Source organism: Saccopteryx leptura, chromosome 1 (assembly GCF_036850995.1).
Source record: "Saccopteryx leptura isolate mSacLep1 chromosome 1, mSacLep1_pri_phased_curated, whole genome shotgun sequence".
Lineage (NCBI taxonomy): Eukaryota > Metazoa > Chordata > Mammalia > Chiroptera > Emballonuridae > Saccopteryx > Saccopteryx leptura.
This window is the reverse complement of record NC_089503.1, coordinates 259,128,589-259,148,141: the sequence shown is the minus strand read 5'-3', so window position 1 is coordinate 259,148,141 and position 19,553 is coordinate 259,128,589. Positions and strand designations below refer to the sequence as shown.

Below are 19,553 nucleotides of genomic sequence, written 5' to 3'. Positions count from 1 at the left end.
AAAAGTTTCAAGATTAATACTAAAACAGAAATGACAACTTGTAGAGCAATAAACACATAATGTAGAAAGTACAATATTTTACAGGTGCATCACAAGTATGCAAACACTCAGAAAATTCTAGGACACAAATTATGTTGTGACACCAGTGGGGGGATAGAGATTTTCACGTTTAAACATTTCTAGATCACTTGAGTTTTTTTCCTTTGGTATTTACAAAATAAATTAAAAACTATGAAACAAAGACCCCTGAGACCTCCTGCTACCCCCCTCCCAATTCTCCACTACTATTCCCCAAGGTACCCAAAAGGGACCTTTGTGCAGCCCCACTCCAAGGCCTGAGCCCCAGCAAGTGCCTGTGAAGGAATCTGGCCAGTTAGAGCTTGGTCACTGCCAGCAATAGGGAGCTTACTCATTTTTTTTTTTCTTAAGTGAGAAGTGGGGAGGCAGAGACAGACTCCTGCATGTGCCCTGACCAGGATCCACCCAACAAGCCCACTATGGGGCAATGCTCTGCCCATATGGGACTACTGCTCCGTTGCTCAGCAACTGAGCCATTTTATATATTTTAGCACCTGAGGTGAGGCCATGGGGCTATCCTCAGTGTCTGGGGCCATCCTGCTTCAACCGAGCCATGGCTGCAGGAGAAGAGAGAGATAGAGAGCAAGAAGGGGGAGGGGGTGGAGAAGCAGATGGGCGCCTCTCCTGCGTGCCCAACCCAGGAATTGAACCCAGGACATCCACATGCCGAGCTGATGCTCTATCACCAAGCAAAACAGCTACGGCCTCTTCTTTTAATTGATTTTAGAAAGACAGAGAGGGAGAGAGGCAGATTGAGAAAGAAGGAAGCATTCATTTGTTGTTCAACTTAGTTGTGCATTCATTGGTCACTTCCCATATGTGCTCTGATTAGGAATTGAACCCACATCCTTAGCGTTTTAGGACAATGCTCTAACTGACTGAGCTAACTGGCCAGGGCTTTATTCACTCTTTGTGGTCGTCCTTACCCGAGGAAATGAGAACCTCACTTGGCCTAAACTATTCCCAGATGTCTCAAGGATTCTGGGCATTCATCCTGCCTGGTCCAAGCATGAGCAGTCCCTTCACTTGCCCACGCAGAAGTCCTGGAAGATGATGTCCAGGATCTTCTCAGTGCCGCCTCCACTGGTGAGGCAAGCTAGGTGCCCCCGGGCGACCCTCAGTGCCTCAGCCGCCAGGGCTACATCTTTAGCTTGCTTGTAGTGGCCAAGGGCATCCAGGCAGCCCTGGAGGTGATGCTGGTGCCTTGCCCGCGTCAGAAGTGGTAGGCCTGTGGACGGGTCCCCACATCTGCAAGGGACAAAGGACACTGCAACTCAAAGTGTAGAATCACACCCGTTCTGCAGCTATAAACTGAGCCTGCAGGCAGGGATGTGCCCAGAGCCATTGCTCAATCCCCACTTGAACTTGGTGGAGGGGAGGCTTACATTGTAGCCAGCTCCTTCCTCAGTGTCTCCAGGAGACCATCAAGCCCCTCTCCAGTCAGGCAAGACAGCAGCTGGTGGGGGGGCAAATCAAGACTGAGGTCTGGGCTCCCAGAGGGCAGCAGGTCCAACTTGTTCAGTACCAGCAAGAGGCGCTGACTGTTCCCACTGGGCCTCTGAGCTATCGCGCCGGTGACAACCATGTCCAAGAAGTTGCAGCTGGTCGGAGAGGCCAGGTCAGAGGCATCCAGCACGGCCAGAATGAGGTCAGCCTGTTCCAGCCTGGGGCAGGGGCAGGGAGAACCAACTAAGGAATGCCCCAAGGTAGAACAATTATGGGCATCTGGCCTGGCGGTAGGTGGGGGCAGAGCAGAGCATTGGGGGTGGAGCAGAGTATGAGGGGCGGGGCAGAAGCCAAAATCTAGGGTTGCCCTCCCCAAATCACAGAATCCCCAGTTAAATTTTCTGACTCGGGAAGAAAGAAAAATAAATACAAGGAGAGGAGGGGCCCCCGTTTCCCTCTCCCTCCACCCTGTCTGCCCACCCACCTCTCACAGGCTCGTCGTACACCCTCCTGCTCCACCGGCCCCTCGCCCTCCCGCAACCCTGCCGTGTCGCTCAGAAGAGCTGGGAACCCAGCCAGGTCCACGGGAATCTCCAGCACATCACGAGTGGTCCCTGGCTCTGGGGACACTATGGATACAGGCTTCCGGCCTAGGAAGGGGGTCAGAAAAGGGAGGTAGGTCAGTGAAGGTGAGGTAGCCCCTCTCCCAAGCTCTATGTCCTAACTGGACAGAGCTTTCATCCTCCTTGACCCCTTCCCCAATTCTGACCAGCTCAGGCCCTGCCCACTTGCCACGCACTGAGCAGGTTCACTAGGCTACTCTTGCCCACATTGGGGGGTCCCGTGACCACTACATGAGCCCCTGAGCGGAGCCTTTGCCCACGTCTGGCATCTCGAAGATGTGTGTCCAATGCCACCATCAGCTCCCGCACTTGGCTGTCAGCTGTGGATGAAGGAAAGCAGAGAAGAGGGGATAAAAGGGCTTCTTGGGGCTAAGATGCCAGATGTCCTTACTTCTGATCCCCAGGTGGACACACCTCGCTCCAGGATGCCTTCCTCCAGGTTGTCATCCTCCCCAAAGTCGATATAGGCCTCCACATGGGCCAGAGCCTGGGGGAAGGGAGGTATGTGGTATGATCACCCAGTAACTGACCCACAGACTTTCAATTAGCTCAGATCCAGCTAGGCCTAAAGGGCCAGATTGGAGGCTCACAGACCAGAAACTCATGCAGGAGATGGACATGTGGCAGTATCTGAGGCAGAGAATAGGCAAATTGGGGACTTGCCTTAGTGAGAGTCTTGGCCCAGCCACGGCAGAGGTGACCCAGCTCCCCATCCAGCTGCCTCAGGGCTTGCCGCCTCTGTGCTTCGGTTTCCGCATGAATCAGATCCGCCAGCCCCTCCACCTCAGTTAGGCTCAGCTTCCCATGAGCAAAGGCCCTCCTGGTGAACTCACCTGCCTCCGCAGGCCGCAGCCCTGGCACCCTGCCTGAGGGACATTACAGGGTACTGAGCCACTGATCCCCACCCAGGCCCACTAGCAGGGACAAACCTCGAACCCAAGGCCACAGACTCACCCAGTGCCTGCAGGACTCCACTCACCACTGCCGGGCCTCCATGCACATGGAACTCTGCACAGTCCTCACCCGTGAAACTTCTGGGACCTAGAATGGTGAAGAGGGAGGACACGGCCTGGGCAAACGCCTGACGAGGGTCAACTGGGTCATGGGAGCTACAAAAAATTCAGGATCTGGAGACCCTCACCTGGAAACCATAGAACTAAAGCGCGGTCCAACGGCTCCCCAGAGCGGGGGTCGCTGAGCAGGCGCAGGCAGGCGCTGCGGGCCGGGGGCAAGTCCCGGGTCGCGGTTAAGCTCCGGAGGGCATGCCCGCTGGCGGGGCCGCTGGTCCGAATCACGGCGATGCCGCAGCGGCCTTGGCCAGAGCTCAGCGCAAAAATGGTGGCCCCGGGTCCGGGAGCCGGGGAGCCGCTGCCCTGGCGTGTGCACGATCTAGGAGAGGAGAGGAGAGTCAACGCATCTTGGAGGCTCTGCTGCAGAGTAAGTAGGCAGGTGGATCGAGGGTCGAGAAATGTTCCAAGTGGAGGCAGGCTCTGCAACTGGGGGATGGAGATTGGAGAGCCAATGGCCAGAGGGCGAACGGATTGAGGACTCTGAAACCAGATGCCCTAGATAAGGGTTCTGCAGCTGGGGGATGAATAGGTTGGAGTTTGGAAGAACTCGAAGGGTGGCTCGGCTGCAGGAAACTGAGCTGCCAGGCCCCAGGGAGAGGAATTGGGGCCCAAGCAGGGCTCTGCGCGGTCACACCCCTTCCTTCAGTTATCTCACCTGCAAGGCCCACGAGCCGCCCGGGATACCAGAGTAGAGAACCCCCGCCACATGGATTACCAGCCAGCGACCTGTCTGCCTCCACAGACTCAAGGTTTCGACAGAAGGTTCCGCCTACTGCGCGGCATGACGGTACAGTGGTCAAAGATTCTCAACTACTATTGGGCCCCTTAAAACACGTATCTTCCACCCACTGACAATCTTCTTCTCTATTGGCTGTTGTTGCACGCCGGTGCATCAAAACGGCGTTCCCCCAGGCAACACGAGGCCGAATTTTTACGACCTCAGAGCCCCTGGGATTCAAGATACAGGAAATGAGGGGTGGAAGGAATGCGGTAAAGGGCGGTGGGAATTAGAGGGGAGAGTTGAGTCCCTTATTTTCTAGTAGGTTACTCCTTAGTCTTAAGTGAAGCAAGAACATCTTAGTGGTCGAGGGGGATGAGTTCCGGGGAAATCCACACACTTAGCGCTGGAAAAATGTCCAAACTTGTGGGAAGATGCCTACTTGTTTGCGCGGAACTCTCCAGGTTTTCGCCCCTCCCCAGCTTTCCCTTCCGCGGTTCCCCTAGGCCCCGAATACTCTTCCTCATTTGATAAATTTATCCTCTGGGCCTGGCTCCCAGGTCGCCTCCTGGAACCCCCAGCAGAGCCCTCTTTCTCCCCTGGCCCAGGCCTGCTTCTGCAGAGCTGATAGTTATCTGTCCCCGGAAAGCGGTAAACGTTGAGTCAGTCTCGCTATTTCAGGTTAACCCAAAAGAGCATTGGATCCTGGCTGACTAAAAAACAAAAGGTGGAATTCCTGGCACTGGTTGGGCGGGGTCTCAGGACGCTGTCGTATGGCCAATTCTCTGGTTTTTGGATGGAGCGGGCGGGCAGCCATCCTGCGTTTTGGGAATAGGTCAAACAGGCTAAATTCTCGCCCTCCTCGTCCCCCCCCCCCCAGTCAACCTGATCCCTATAGCCCACTAGTGGGCATTCCAGTTTTCATGGTGGGCGGTAGCGGAGCAACCAAAGTATAAATAAAAAGATTTAACTATAGTAAGTTGTTTTATAAAGATTTATTCTGGCCTGACCAGGCGGTGGCGCAGTGGATAGAGCGTGGACTGGGATGCGGAAGGACCCAGGTTCGAGACCCTGAGGTCGCCAGCTTGAGCGCAGGCTCATCTGGTTTGAGCAAAAGCTCACCAGCATGAGCCCAAGGTCGCTGACTTGAGCAAGGGGTTACTCGGTCTGCTGAAGGCCGGTGGTCAAGGCATATATGAGTAAGCAATCAATGAACAACTAAGGTGTTGCAATGTGCAACAAAAAACTGATTGATGCTTCTCATCTCTCCATTCCTGTCTGTCCGTCCCTGTCTATCCCGCTCTCTCTCTGTCTCAGTAAAAAAAATAAATAAATAAACAGCTAAAATAAAATAAAAGATTTATTCTGCCAAACTTAGTGAAAATTTGACATAAAGTACTTGGTAAGTAATTATTATTATTATTATTATTTATTCATTTTTAGAGAGAAGAGAGAGACAGAGAGGGAGAGAGAGGAGAGAGAGAGACAGAGAGAGAGAAGTGGGGAGGAGCTGGAAGCATCAACTCCCATATGTGCCTAGACCAGGCAAGCCCAGGGTTTTGAACCGGTGACCTCAGCATTTCCAGGTCGACACTTTATCCACTGCGCCACCACAGGTCAGGCAGTAATTATTATTATATGCTTTAACTTGTAACTCAGCTTTATAAATTTTATAGTTACTTCCCTACTTTATAAATCACCATTACTGCCTGACCAGGCGGTGGCGCAGTGGACAGAGCATCGGACTGCGATGCAGAGGACCCAGGTTCGAGACTCCGAGGTCGCCACCTTGAGCATGGGCTCATCTGGTTTGAGCAAAACTCACCAGCTTGGACCCAAGGTCGCTGGCTGGAGCAAGGGGTTACTCGGTCTGCTAAAGGCCCGCAGTCAAGGCACATATGAGAAAGCAATCAATGAACAACTAAGGTGTTACAATGTGCAACGAAAACCTAATGACTGGGCCCTGGCCGGTTGGCTCAGTGGTAGAGTGTCGGCCTGGCATGCAGAAGTCCCGGGTTCGATTCCCAGCCAGGGCACACAGGAGAAGCACCCATTTGCTTCTCCATCCCTCCCCCTCTCCTTCCTCTCTGTCTCTCTCTTCCCCTCCTGCAGCGAGGCTCCATTAGAGCAAGGATGGCCCGGGCGCTGGGGATGGCTCCTTGGCCTCTGCCCCAGGCGCTAGAGTGGCTCTGGTCGCAACAGAGCGACGCCCTGGATAGTCAGAGCATCGCCCCCTGGTGGGCAGAGCGTTGCCCCTGGTGGGTGTGCCCGGTGGATCCCGGTCTGGCGCATGCGGGAGTCTGTCTGACTGTCTCTCCCCGTTTCCAGCTTCAGAAAAAAAACACACACACACACACACAAAAACTAATGATTGCCCTGGCCGGTTGGCTCAGCGGTAGAGCGTCGGCCTGGCGTGCGGGGGACCCGGATTCGATTCCCGGCCAGGGCACATAGGAGAAGCGCCCATTTGCTTCTCCACCCGCCCCCCTCCTTCCTCTCTGTCTCTCTCTTCCCCTGCAGCCAAGGCTCCATTGGAGCAAAGATGGCCCGGGCGCTGGGGATGGCTCCTTGGCCTCTGCCCCAGGCGCTAGAGTGGCTCTGGTCGCGGCAGAGCGACGCCCCGGAGGGGCAGAGCATCGCCCCTGGTGGGCTTGCCGGGTGGATCCCGGTCGGCGCATGCGGGAGTCTGTCTGACTGTCTCTCCCCGTTTCCAGCTTCAGAAAAATACAAAAAAAACAATTAAAAAACAAACAAACAAAAAAACTAATGATTGATGCTTCTCATCTCTCCTTTCCTGTCTGTCTGTCCCTCTCTCTGACTCTCTCTCTGTCTCTGAAATAAATAAATAACTATTACTGTGGAACCAGTGGGTGGTTAGAAAATTTTACTAACAGAGATAAAAAAAAGTGGGCGGTAGGTATAAAAAGGTTGACTACCTCTGCCTGACCAGGCGATGGCACAGTGGATAGAGCATTGGACTGGGATGCGGAAGACCCAGGTTCGAGACACCAAGGCCACCAGCCTGAGTGCGGGCTCATCCGGTTTGAGCAAAGCTCACCAGCTTGGACTCAAGGTTGCTGGCTCAAGCAAGGGGTTACTCTCATTCTGCTGAAGGCCCATAGTCAAGGCACATATGAGAAAGCAATCAATGAACAACTAAGGTGTTGCAACGCAATGAAAAACTGATGATTGATGCTTCTCATCTCTCTGTTCCTGTCTGTCTGTCCCTGTCTATCCCTCTCTCTGACTCTCTCTCTCTGTCTCTGTAAAAGAAAAAAAATATAAAAAGGTTGACTACTCCTGGCACAAGTATGTGTCAAGTGTCTACTGTGTGCATTCTGAGAACCAGCCTCGCTGGGCTCAGTCCGGAGAGGAGGCAATTCAGAATGGGCAGGAGTCAGGATGCCACACAAAACACAGAATGCCCAGTTAAATAGTTAAAATATGACTTTCAGGTAAACAATGAATAATTCGGTGTCCCATGTAATATTTGGGATGTATTAAAAATTTATTCAAGCCTGACCAGGCGGTGGTGCAGTGGATACAGCGTCGGACGGGGATGCAGAGGACCCAAGTTCGAGACCCCGAGGTCACCAGCTTGAGCGCTGGCTCATTTGGTTTGAGGGAAAAGAAAAAAAAAAGCTCACCAGCTTCGACCCAAGGGTTACTCGGTCTGCTGTAGCCCCCCCCCCCCCGCCCCGTCAAGGCACATATGAAAAAGCAACCAATGAACAACTAAAGTGCCACAACGAAAAAAGATGATTGATGCTTCTCATCTCTCTCCATTCCTGTCTGTCTGTTTCTATCTATCCCTCTCTCTGACTCTCTCTGTCTCTGTAAAAATAAAAATAAAAATAAATTTATTCAAGCCTGACCTGTGGTGGTGCAGTAGATAAAGCGTCGACCTAGAACACTGAGTTCGCCAGTTCAAATCCCTGGACTTGCCTGGTCAAGGCACATGGGACAAGCAATAAGTAACTAAACTGAAGCAACTATGAGTTGATACTTCTCACCCCCTGTAATGCTGGTGGCCAAGGCCAGGCAGGTCCACATTGGACTCCAGCAGATGGTACAGAAACTGTGGAGCCAGAAAGAGTCGGGCCATTCTCTTTAATAAGTCTCACAATGGCAGAAAAGCACACAGGCAGGGGAAAATACCTCTCAGGCTAACAAACAGCAAAATAGCCTCTCATAGTGGCCGGCAGGCAATTGACAATCCCCCATCTCATCTCATCTCCCCACCTCAAGCACCCATAGCCTTATATGGGCTATGCACATGTGCCTCTGCCACGTGCTCACACACTAATCAAGCAACGTGCTTGCAGCTGATACACCAGCAAGCAAGCTTAACACAGCTGCCCCACACTCCCCATCTCCTCGCTCTGTAAAATCAATAAATAAAATATTTAAAGTAGAGCGGAGGAGGGACACAAATAAAAAAAAAGATTAAAATTTAAAATAAAATGGAGCTGAAGCTACCATCCTAGAGGAACAGCCTTGCATGTCATGTCTCAGAGCTTTAGAATGTTAAATCAGGACAAAACAACCTCTGGACTGGGCCTAAGCAAACTTGTTTTCCAAAGAACTGTTTGCAAAGATAACAAGCAAGATATTAGGAGTACTAGACTGAAATTTAAAACACTGTTAGAGTTAACATCACTATGTTATATTATCTGCACCAACAGAATTGCCTTTCTACTATTGATGTACTTGATCCCCTTCTCTTTTTCATAAATACTCAATTGCCTGTTTAACTGCAACACTATTTGGGCTTCTGTCCTAACCAGTCCATCCTAAATAGCTATTTTTACTGCTCTCAAATAAATGTTTTTTGCTTCTCACTTTGAAAGGTCTTATATTTTCTAGGTTAACATAATCTAACTACCTGTGAGGACTGTATTTTTATTTTCTAAACTGGCAACTGTATTCGGTCCTTTCTGAGATTACATCGGATGGATGCAGAGGTGGACTAGACTAGAGGAAGAGATAGTGAAGGGTGTCTTGGGCTGTGATCAGCCCTGAGACAGGACCTGCTATAATTACCAACATTCTTGCAGTGGTAATTTACGTTATTGTTACCTGGAATCTCCCTAGACCAGGCTTCCTCAGCTCAACGTCTTCTTGCAGTCAGTCAGATTATGCCCATCTCAGATTCCAAACGCGCCTTTCAGATAGGGTAACTCAGACGGAGAATCCCGGGCGGGCGGAGACGAAACCCAGAATCTGATGCGGGCGGGGAGGGGAATGCATTTAGGGTGCGGGCGGGGACGAGCACCAGAGAGCGATGTGGGCGGGCGAGAACGAAACCCAGAAAACAACCAGGGCGGAGTCGAGAACCCAAGAATGACGTGCGCGGGACCGAGCAGGAGAGTGGAGGTTCGGCGTCGGCGGGGACGAGAATCAGCAGTCGCACGCCGGGACGGCGGCCGGCGCGGGCGGGCGCGGCCTTTGTCTCTTCTGGCGCTCCGCGGCTGCACCAGTTCCATGCGCCCGCGGCCCCCCAGCGCTCCAGCCGCCCGCAGACCCTGACCTGCCCTCGCTATGGCCGAAGCTACCTCCGGCGCTGGGGGCACGTCCCTGGAGGGCGAGCGCGGCAAGAGGCCCCCGCCAGAGGGCGAGCCTGCAGCCCCGGCGTCCGGAGTATTGGGTAGGTGTGCGGCAGCTGGGTCAGTCAGGGTTGCAGGTGCCTGGGTTGCTCGCAGAGGCTGGATGGGGAGGGAAATTGGGGTCAGCTATCTCCGGCCTGGCACAGTCCAGGGGCCGCCTTCTGGCACTGCGGCTGCGGCCGGGCGGGCGCGGATAGGACGGTGCAACGGGTTGGGGGGTCCTAGCGCTGAGACATGGACACGCCCCTCGGAGAGCCCAGACTCCAGGTTGAGCCCTGTCACCTCTTGGGCCACTGGATCGCGGCCGGGCATGGACGCGCTTGAGAGTTCCTCTCCGCAAAGGGTACAGAATCATATAGCTGTGGGTTCGAATCCCAACTCCGCTGTGTGACCTTGGGCGCGTGACTTAAAGGATTTAGACCTCAGTTTCCCCACCTGTGAAATGGGGTAAGAACCACACCCAGCTGTAAGGACTCACTGACATAATATGGTGAAGCGCTCAGGGCTGCGAGTGAGCACCCATCCTTTGTGGTTTTGGAGGAGGAGCTGGGCCTCAAGAATGAGTAAGAGTCGTAAGGAAGGGTCTAGGGGAAGGGCTTTCCTGGAGGAGGGCCCTCTGGCGCAAGGACTTGAAGGCAAGGACACAAGCTAAGGCCAGAGTTCGCAGGGCCTTGAAAGCCAAGCTGAGTGCCTAAAAGCCTTGGCAAATGTGTGACCCAGGACAAGGGCTGGAGGCCAGGCTCCAGGTCTGGAAGTGGCCTGACCCGGGCCTGGCCGGCCTGCCCCTCAGATAAGCTTTTTGGGAAGCGGCTCCTGCAAGCAGGTCGATACCTGGTGTCCCACAAGGCATGGATGAAGACTGTGCCCACGGAGAACTGCGACGTGCTGATGACCTTCCCAGGTACCTGTTCTCAATTGCCCAGTGCCCAGACGGTGCTCCCATGAATGGGAGTCTGTAAAAGACCTCAGATCCTTCCTGGAAAGAGCCATCAGTCCCTGCGCCCCTTGGCAGATACCACTGATGACCACACGCTGCTATGGCTGCTGAACCACATCCGCGTGGGCATCCCCGAGCTCATAGTGCAAGTCCGCCACCACCGCCACACACGTGCCTATGCCTTCTTCGTCACCGCCACATATGAGAGGCGAGTCCTTGTCCCTGGCCTCTCACTCACCCTGCCACCCAGCTTCCTGCTCTTCCAAGCACCATCCACCAGGTCCAGCCAGTCTGTGTTTGACTCAGGCGGCCGCCAGGTGCACCATCCCTAGCTCCAGGATGGTGAGCCAGGATCTCCCCGTGATCCACCTCCCCTGCTCCCCCGCAGCCTACTCCGAGGGGCCGACGAGCTGGGTCTGCGTAAAGCAGTGAAAGCCGAGTTTGGCGGTGGTACCCGCGGCTTCTCCTGTGAGGAGGACTTTATCTACGAAAATGTGGAGAGTGAGCTACGTTTCTTCACTTCCCAGGTGCGCTGGCTCGGCCCCCAGCGCACAAACCGCACACCCCTAGTTCGCAGGCGTTTAGTCATTGTGTTCACTCCCTGTCCCCTGTAGGAGCGCCAGAGCATCATCCGTTTCTGGCTTCAGAACCTGCGTGCTAAGCCCGGTGAGGCACTGCACAATGTGCGTTTCCTGGAAGACCAGCCAATCAGTGAGTGAGGCGGGGCCTAGTCTCCACGTGCGGGGAGTTGGGTGGGCCTCTAATAGGACAGCCTATCACGTCAGGAGGGCGGTGCCTAGACACAATAGTGAAGCGTTGGGTGGGACCTGGGGCCAGGTCAATCAAAGAGCTTAAGGGGCGTGGCCTTAGCAAAGGGTGGAGCTTGTCCCCCTCCCAGAGGCAGAGCCACAAGAACCTTTCCTAGGCTTGGGATGAGGAAGGGGCAGGACCATGGACAGCACTCTTGCGTATTGTACTGTGCGGACCTGGGCCTCAGTTTCCCCTCCAGGAAAGCAGCCGCTTCAAGTTCACCTTCGGATGCCAACTTTGCGCCATTCTTCAGATATTCAGAGCAATGAACTGAGTCCGGTGGCTTTATTTAAGATCATGGTTCCCCAGTGGGACCCCGCTCTTCTAGGTTTCCTGCACCCTTCCCTGCCTGTGCCTGTGCCTGCACCTGCACCTCCCACATTCGGAAGCAGAACCAGATATTTCACCTACCCAGAACTCTACCCCTGGGGAGAGCCTCCGCAGACTTAAGAGCAGGCAGAAAATTGTGACTTGGGTTTCAGCCAAGGGAATATGGCCAGGCCAGGCATAGACAGAAGGGCAAGGGTCACCCATTCTTGTCCCCCAACAGTTCCTGAGCTGGTGGCCCGTGGGATCATCCAGCAAGTGTTCCCAGTCCATGAGCAGCGCATCCTGAACCGTCTCATGAAGTCATGGGTGCAGGCTGTGTGTGAAAACCAGCCTCTAGGTGCGGCCCGGACCAGGGGGTGTGCGGGGGTTCCAGACAGATGGCAGAGCTGACCAGGAACCCGTTCCCACCCACTCACCCCTGCAGATGAGATCTGCGACTATTTTGGCGTGAAGATTGCCATGTACTTTGCCTGGCTGGGCTTCTACACATCGGCGATGGTGTACCCAGCTGTCTTTGGCTCTGTCCTATACACATTCACAGAGGCTGACCAGGTGCTGGGCATGGGCCAGGTGTGGACTGGGGCACCTGAGACCTTGGGCCAGGCATGGACAATAGCTGAACCCTCCTCTGCCACTCCCAGGCAAGCCAAGATGTATCCTGTGTGGTCTTTGCCCTGTTCAACGTGGTTTGGTCAACACTATTCTTGGAGGAGTGGAAACGGAGGGGGGCGGAGCTGGCCTACAAGTGGGGGACACTGGACTCACCAGCGGAAGCCGTGGAGGAGCCACGACCCCAGTTCAGGGTCAGTCAGAGGTTGCTGAGTCCAAGGACTCCAAGAATGGGGGTTGGAGGCAGGGAGCACCATAGGAGCAAAGACAGGAGATGTGAAATCGAGCTACAGCATCATAAGGGGTGTGCCAAGTGGGGGTCCCTGTATACTCAGAGAAGGAGGGTGAGAAATAGGATTTGAGAGAATGGGAAGGGTGCACTGGGTGGGGGCACCAGGAAAGCAAAGGCATGATGGAGGGAAATTGACTTTAGAGGATTAGTAAGGGTTTGGGGACAAGGGCAGCCCCTCTACCTCAAGCTGGGCCTGGCCCCTGCCCTCCACCAGGGCGTGCGGCGCATCAGCCCAGTGACACAGGCTGAGGAATTCTACTATCCACCCTGGAAGCGGCTGTTCTTCCAGCTGTTCGTGAGCGTTCCCCTGTGCTTCACCTGCTTGGCCTGCATGTTCCTGCTCATGCTCGGCTGCTTCCAGTTGCAGGTGATCTCCAGCCCCCAGTCCTGCCCCCAGCCTGGACCTGGTGACCACCTGCCCAGTCCAGCCTAAGCCGAGCCCAGCTACCAGGGTGACCTGTGAACCCCCTGCCCCTGCAGGAGCTGGTGCTGAGTGTGAAGGGGCTGCCCCGACTTGCCCAGTTCCTGCCCAAGGTTATGCTGGCCCTGCTGGTCAGTATAAGCGCAGAGGGCTACAAGAAGCTTGCCATATGGCTCAACGACATGGGTATGTCTTTTTTTATTTTTTGTTGTTGTTTTGTTTTGTTTTTGTACTTTTCTGAAGTGAGAAGTGAGAGGCAGAGAGACAGACTCCCGCATGCGCCCTACTGGGATCCACCTGGCGTGCCCACGAGGGGGCGATGCTCTGCCCATCTGGGGTGTAGCTACGTTGCAACTGGAGTGATTCAAGCACCTGAGGTGTAGGCCATGGAGCCATCCTCAGTACCCGGGCCCACTTTGCTCCAATGGAGCCTTGGCTGCAGGAGGGGAGGAGAGAGCTAGAGAGGAAGGAGAGGGGGAGGGGTGAAGAAGCAAATAGGCGCTTTTCCTGTGTGCCCTGTCTGGGAATCAAACCTGGGACTTCCACACACCAGGCTGATGCTCTACCATTGAGCCAACCGGCCAAGGCCTCATGGGTATACCTTTTGAAGGGAGATTCCTGCTACCCAGCCCCTGGGGAGGAAGGTCCCCAAAGCCCACAGGGAGCCCAGGCCACCCCCTCACTCACCCCCTTGGCCCCCAGAGAATTACCGGCTGGAGAGCGCCTATGAGAAGCACCTCATCATCAAGGTGGTTCTGGTGAGTGGCAGCCAGCAGGTGGGGCATGGCAGGACTCCTGGGGATAGAGGTGGCAGAGTGACCATCCTCTGCTTCCCACAGTTCCAATTTGTCAATTCCTACCTGAGCCTCTTCTACATTGGCTTCTACCTCAAGGACATGGAGCGTCTGAAAGAGGTAAGACCCTGGCCCAAAGCAGTACTCTTACCCCCTTGGTCGCCAGTGGGGGGTCGGGCCTGGCCAAAGGGGTCCACCTGCTCTCCAGCCTCTCCCCCTCCATCCTTTTCTCCTCTCTGTCCGTCCATCCGTCCATCCGTGTGTCCTCTCTGCCTGTCATCCTCCCCATCTGTCTGTCCACCTGTCTGTTGGTCCCTTCACAGCTCCTGCTCATCCTGTCCCTGTCCCAGAGCCTCGAGCGGCAGCTTCAGGCAGTACTGGCCCCGCTCGTGGCCCTGCAGTTTCACCTGCTCCTACTCTCCCTCTGGGGCCTCCTGCATCTGGCCTGGGCCAAAGTATGGGCAGGTGGCGAGCCCAAGACGCCTCACTGGGGCGGCAGTGTGGCTGTGCTGTGGGCCTCACGACGAGCTGAGGGTGCATGGTATGAGGGGGTAAGGCTCCACCAGTGGGATGCAGATGGCAGAGACCCCTCAAGTCCCCAGGCACTGGCTGAGCTTCCAGGTGGTGCTGTTAGCAGAATGGCCCTGCAACCGCAGCAAGGTTGGCGAGAAGCAGTGTGGCTGGTTGGGCTGTAGTTGGTGGCAGGTAAACAGTGGTAGAGGCTTCAGAAGCTGGGGACTCTGTGTCCAGGGTCATCCAAAGGGGGTGGAGTTAGGAACTGAGCTCAAAGTGGGTGTCTGGAAATGTGCTCTGAGAGGGCAGGGGCCCTAGCCCAGTATCTTGTTCTAGTGCCCAGGGCCACGCCTGCTCACCATGTGGCCTCTCTTCACTCCCTTTCTGCCCCCAGATGCTGGCCACTCTGCTGATCACCCGTCAGTTTCTCCAGAACTTGCGCGAGATCCTGCAGCCACACTTGTACCGGCGGCTGGGCCAAGGCGAGCTCAGCTTGAGGGCTGCCTGGGAGCTGGCCCGGGCCCTGCTTGGCCTGCTCAGCCTTCGGCGCCCTGCACCCTACCACCCTGAACCCCAGGCTGAAGAGGGTGGTGGCAGTGGTGGTATAGGGGGCCGCAGATGTCTCAGTGGGGGCTGCGGGGCCCCTGAGGAGGAGGAAGAGGCCACAGTGGAACGGCGGCCTGCAGGGGAAGGCGGGGAGGTGGAGAATGGGTCGAGAGGGGGCAAGGAGGAGGAGGAGGAGGAGGAGGAGGAGGAGGAAGATGAGGACGAGGAAGAGGGTGAGGAGGGTGGCCTTCTGGACTGTGGGCTCCGTCTAAAGAAGGTCAGCTTTGCTGAGCGGGGGGTTGCGCGACATCGACCCAGCCCAAGTCCAGAGGCCTTCCTGGAGGAGGGGAGCCCGACAATGGTAGAGAAGGGGCTGGAGCCAGGCGTGTTCACACTAGCCGAGGAGGATGATGAAGCAGAGGGGGCACCTGGCAGCCCTGAGCGGGAGACCCCGGTGGTTCTGCTTCGCCGGGCTGGGGGCGAGGGCCGGGACCAGGGGCCAGATGGGGGCCCAGAGCTGGAGACTGGCTCAGGTGACTTGGCCCGGAGGCAGCGGCGGCAGAATCGGTCCTCTTGGATCGACCCGCCTGAGGAGGAGCACTCGCCCCAACTTACCCAGGCTGAACTTGAGAGCTGTATGAAGAAGTATGAGGTAAGGCAGGCGTCTGAAGTGGAGGCAGGACCCTCAGGGGCGGGCGCACTGTCTGATGGTGGAGGTGAGGGGAAATAATAGGGCCCTTGATGTAGCCAGAAGCCTGCTACAGGGGGAGGTCTGGGCCTATGTGGGATAATCCAAGGGAGGTGGGCTTAACAGAGCAAGGTAGTCTAAGGGAGGAGGTGTCCTGGTCTGAGCAGGCACCTGCCCACAGGACACATTCCAGGACTACCAGGAAATGTTTGTGCAGTTCGGCTACGTCGTCCTCTTCTCATCTGCCTTCCCCCTGGCTGCGCTGTGTGCCCTGGTCAACAACCTCATTGAGATTCGCAGTGATGCCCTCAAGCTGTGCACAGGGCTGCAGCGGCCCTTTGGGCAGCGGGTCGAGAGCATCGGCCAGTGGCAGGTGTGGGAGGGCCAAGGGCTCCAAACTGAGGCACTCAGGGAGACGGGGTGCACTGGGAAAGGGTACAGGGCCCGTAAAGTAGGGCCGAGCTTGCCTGAGCTCCACTGTGTTCTCTTGCAGAAGGTGATGGAGGCCATGGGTGTCCTGGCAATTGTAGTCAACTGCTATCTCATCGGCCAGTGTGGACAGCTGCAGCGCCTCTTCCCCTGGCTTGGTCCTGAGGCCGCCATCATGTCTGTGGTGGTGCTTGAGGTGAGGCTAGTAGACAGGCAAGGAAGCTGGGCAGCTGGCAGGTATGCCCAATCCTGCAGCCTCCAGCTTCCTCTTTTATTGTCTCAGCACTTCGCTCTGCTTCTCAAGTACCTCATCCATGTGGCCATTCCTGACATCCCAGGGTGGGTGGCCGAGGAAATGGCCAAACTCGAGTACCAGCGCCGGGAGGCCTTCAAGGTACTTGGGATGGGACTGGGCTCTGTTTACCCCCTCTGCTTAGTGGGCCATCTCTTCACCTGGCTTGTGGCCACGGCCTTAGCAGGAAGGCAAGTGTGTAGAGCCTGGTGTAGTAATTAGTGCTCCAAATGTACCTGGTCCCTTCCAGAATACTGGAATGCTGGTGCTGGGGGCATCCAGCACCAGGGCAGCACTCTGAAATTCAGTCATCAGTAGTTTGTCCAGCAGCGTCCTATTCAGAGTCACGGACACAGCTGATTTTTCCTAGAAGCTCACCCTCTGCCACATTACTCAGAAAGCTTTGGTGTAGGTCAGAGAGTTCACGGGCACCAACCCTTAGAGCTCTCCATGGTGATGGAAATGTGTCTATTCTGCCCATGTAGTCCCTCACAACACATGGCCAGCACACATTTGAATGGACAGTGACAAAGCCACATATGGCAACTGGACTGGCCAGTGTGGACTCTGGTCTATGCCAATCATGGCTCTGTCTCTTGCTGGTTTTCCAGAAAATGGAGTACCACTGAGGCCCAATATTTATTTAAACTCTCCCAATTTGAAAGATGGTGTCTGGCACATGGTTAGGGATAGTTAGTGGCCAGTAATGTTTGTGCTTATCTCAATTTTTAGAAAGCACTGGTGTAGATCTAGGGATGCATTTGGTGCCCAGTTAAGTGTTTAGATCTCCTCACTGTTGCAGAGCCTGATGGTGGGTCAAGAGATGCAGTGAGCACCCAATAAGTGTTTGGACCTTTCCCCACTTCTACAAAGATCTCACACACTCTCTTTTCCCAGTCCCCCTAATGGCCCACTCTGCCTGCAGAGACACGAGCGCCAGGCCCAGCACCATTACCAGCAGCAGCAGCGGCGGCGGCGGGAGGAGGAGGAACGCCAGCGTCATGCAGAGTACCACGCCCGGCGGGAACGTGACACAAGTGGCCGGGAGGAGACCCGGGCTGAGGGCACTGGGCTGGACCCCGCTGCCCCTGAGAAGGCCTCAGCCAAAGCCAAGAGCATTGGGGTGGGTGGCCATAGTTCGGAGCGGCCCAAGCGCCCAGGATCCCTGTTGGCGCCTAACAATGTCATGAAGCTGAAGCAGATCATCCCGCTGCAGGGCAAGTTCTTGTCATCAGGGTCTGCATCCTCAATGGCAGGCATGGGGCCTGGCTCTGCCACACGGCCAACCCCTGCCCAGTCGCCCACAGGCAGTGATACCCGCCTGCCAGCCTTCCTTAGCTTCAAGTTCCTCAAGTCACCTGAGACCCGGCGGGACTCTGAGCGCAGCCACTCACCACCCAAGGCCTTCCACGCTGGCAAGCTCTTCCCCTTCGGCGGCGGGTCCCGGGCTGAGGCTGGGGCCAATGGGGCGGGCGGGCAGGTCCGGCCGGCCGGGACCCCTGGCGGTTGCAGTGGCAGTGGCAGCAGTGGTGGCCGGTCCCAGCGCAGTGGGCCGGCAGACGAGGCTGCAGCTGAAGAGCCAGACACCCTCCGGCCTGAAGAGGAAGGCTCAGGTCACAAGCTTTAACTCGGGGGTGGGGACTCTGGGCTGGGATATGGGGGTATGGTGAGGTAGTCAGGCCTGGGGAGAGGGGCTAAAGGGGGCAGAGGAGCCCTACTCTCTGATACCAGTTGGGGACCTGGAACTGTGGTACCTGAAGCCTCTCAGTCAAAACCTGCTCTGGGGCCCTTGAGCACCTGGAGCCCTGTGATTGATCCTCCTCAACCCAGGGAGGGATGCCAAAGCCCCTTGTCCAGTGCCCTCTCAGGGCACCAGGGCCGTTAAGCTCCAGTGCCAGTAGAGATGAGGGAGGCCCCTTTGGCACCTGGCTGAGCCTCTCCTGCCCCAGCTCACTCTAGGGGGGGGACTGACCCCCCCCAGACCTCTATGCAAGTCCCCATCCTGAAGCCTAGTGTTCAAGGGAGGCCTTCCTGGAGGTGGGGGCTGGGGCTGCCCAATCAGGGAGCTTGGTCAGCTTGGCCACAGGCTGAGCAAAAACTCACCCTGGCCTCTCCCACTTCACTTGTCCCAACCCCAGCCAGGGGTCCAGCAGCCAATTACCAGGGAGCCCAAGAGGTGCTAGATGCAGGACTGCGGACTTAAGTCTAAAGTCAGAAGGACTTCCTCAAACTGGCCTCTACCCAGAGGGGGAAAGGCACAGTGCTGCAGGTGGGGGGTGTACCCTGAAACTAATCAGAAGCAATAAGGCCCTGATGTGCCTAGAAGCTGGGAGGGAGCGCAGGCAGGGGTCCAGCAGCAGGGCAGCATCCTCCGGAACAGCCCCTCTCACCCCCGCAGGGACAGCACTGGCCCCCATGAGCACCCCAGCCTTTCACCGGAGCCGGAGCCCAGCGTGGTCGACACCAACACCGCTGCCCCGGCCCCCAACTCCGCCTGTTGGTTGCTGGCAGTGGGATGGGCCTTGGGGCTGTGGGGGCGAAGGCACAGTCCCCCGCCAGGACCCCACCACCAACGCAGAGTGCCCACCCTGTGCCCTGGCTGGACCCCCTTCCACCCCCCAGCCCCTGCCAGGGGACGCCAGCTTCTACAGCCTCGTGCCTCCGCCTCTGCCACCATCCTCCGAGTCCCCTGAGTCTCCTACGGCCTCTCCCAGCCCCCAGGCTCTGTGCTGGCCCAGTGGCTGGCACTAGCCTTGCCAGGAGTCCTGCCTTCCTGTTCTCATGCAATAGCAGTCACTGGTGGGCAGCTACCACCCAGAAAATGCGCTTTGGCCCTCAGTATTGGCCTTCCCCCCCCTGAAGCAAGGGCCCGGCCCCCCACCTGCCGTTTCCCTTTTAACTAGGATGGGGGAAATGAAACCCCCAGAAAACACACAGAACAGGCAATTATTTATTTGTTTTTAATTTATTTTGTCATATTTTTGTAAAACGGCAGAAATGCAATAAAAAGTATATTTCAACAGTGCTCGAGATGGAGCAATAGAAACAGTTTGGGGGCCCAGTGACTTGAGGTTGACACTGACAGGCCTGGTGAGATTCCTCCTATCTTGTAATCTTGGTGCCTACTCCTGAGAACTGGGTCTGGAGGCACATGGAAAACTCCAGACTGTACCACCTCTGAGAAGGCCCACACTTGGGAGCCTACTCCAGGCCCAAGACCCCTGGGAGGAAGCTACCAAGCCTCGAGCCTGCTGTGTCTTCAACCTCAACAAATCTTAAAGTGCTGAAAGGACTCAGCAGTTTGGGTGCCAGGCCTGGGTCCTGAGTTAGCTGTGGCCCTGCAGGGTTACA

At 56.0% G+C, this 19,553-nt stretch overlaps 2 protein-coding genes across 9 annotated transcripts; one reads left to right on the top strand and one right to left on the bottom strand.

The window, feature by feature from the left end:
* GTPBP3 (GTP binding protein 3, mitochondrial) lies at positions 1-4,690 on the bottom strand. 2 transcript variants are annotated; one of them, XM_066349381.1, is made up of 9 exons: positions 3,873-4,690; positions 3,289-3,536; positions 3,102-3,188; positions 2,811-3,013; positions 2,562-2,634; positions 2,408-2,467; positions 2,009-2,174; positions 1,464-1,742; positions 1-1,326 (listed from the first exon to the last, which is right to left on the bottom strand). In XM_066349381.1, exons 1-9 carry the CDS (start codon positions 3,923-3,925, stop codon positions 1,101-1,103), a joined length of 1,395 nt encoding a protein of 464 aa, XP_066205478.1. In that variant the 5' UTR covers positions 3,926-4,690; the 3' UTR covers positions 1-1,100. The 2 variants fall into 2 exon arrangements, with proteins under 2 accessions (XP_066205478.1, XP_066205471.1); XM_066349374.1 differs by having other exon boundaries at positions 2,324-2,467; positions 3,873-4,688.
* A 4,602-nt stretch (positions 4,691-9,292) lies between these two features.
* On the top strand, positions 9,293-19,414 carry ANO8 (anoctamin 8). Of its 7 annotated transcripts, none has more exons than XR_010747008.1 (19): positions 9,293-9,582; positions 10,332-10,442; positions 10,554-10,686; positions 10,867-11,005; positions 11,093-11,189; positions 11,839-11,955; positions 12,043-12,170; positions 12,260-12,421; positions 12,734-12,886; positions 13,000-13,126; positions 13,643-13,698; positions 13,780-13,854; positions 14,642-15,445; positions 15,663-15,854; positions 15,975-16,106; positions 16,194-16,304; positions 17,128-17,815; positions 18,341-18,471; positions 18,601-18,735. XR_010747008.1 is itself a non-coding variant. In XM_066349314.1 (19 exons), the coding sequence occupies exons 1-19, from the start codon at positions 9,477-9,479 to the stop codon at positions 18,951-18,953; spliced, it is 3,591 nt and encodes a 1,196-aa protein (XP_066205411.1). In that variant the 5' UTR covers positions 9,293-9,476; the 3' UTR covers positions 18,954-19,414. The 7 variants fall into 7 exon arrangements, 6 of the variants coding, with proteins under 6 accessions (XP_066205411.1, XP_066205408.1, XP_066205402.1 ...); XM_066349314.1 differs by lacking the exon at positions 18,341-18,471 and having other exon boundaries at positions 17,128-17,325; positions 17,419-17,815; positions 18,601-19,414; XM_066349311.1 differs by lacking the exon at positions 18,341-18,471 and having other exon boundaries at positions 15,675-15,854; positions 18,601-19,414.
* The last annotated feature ends 139 nt before the right edge of the window (positions 19,415-19,553 follow it).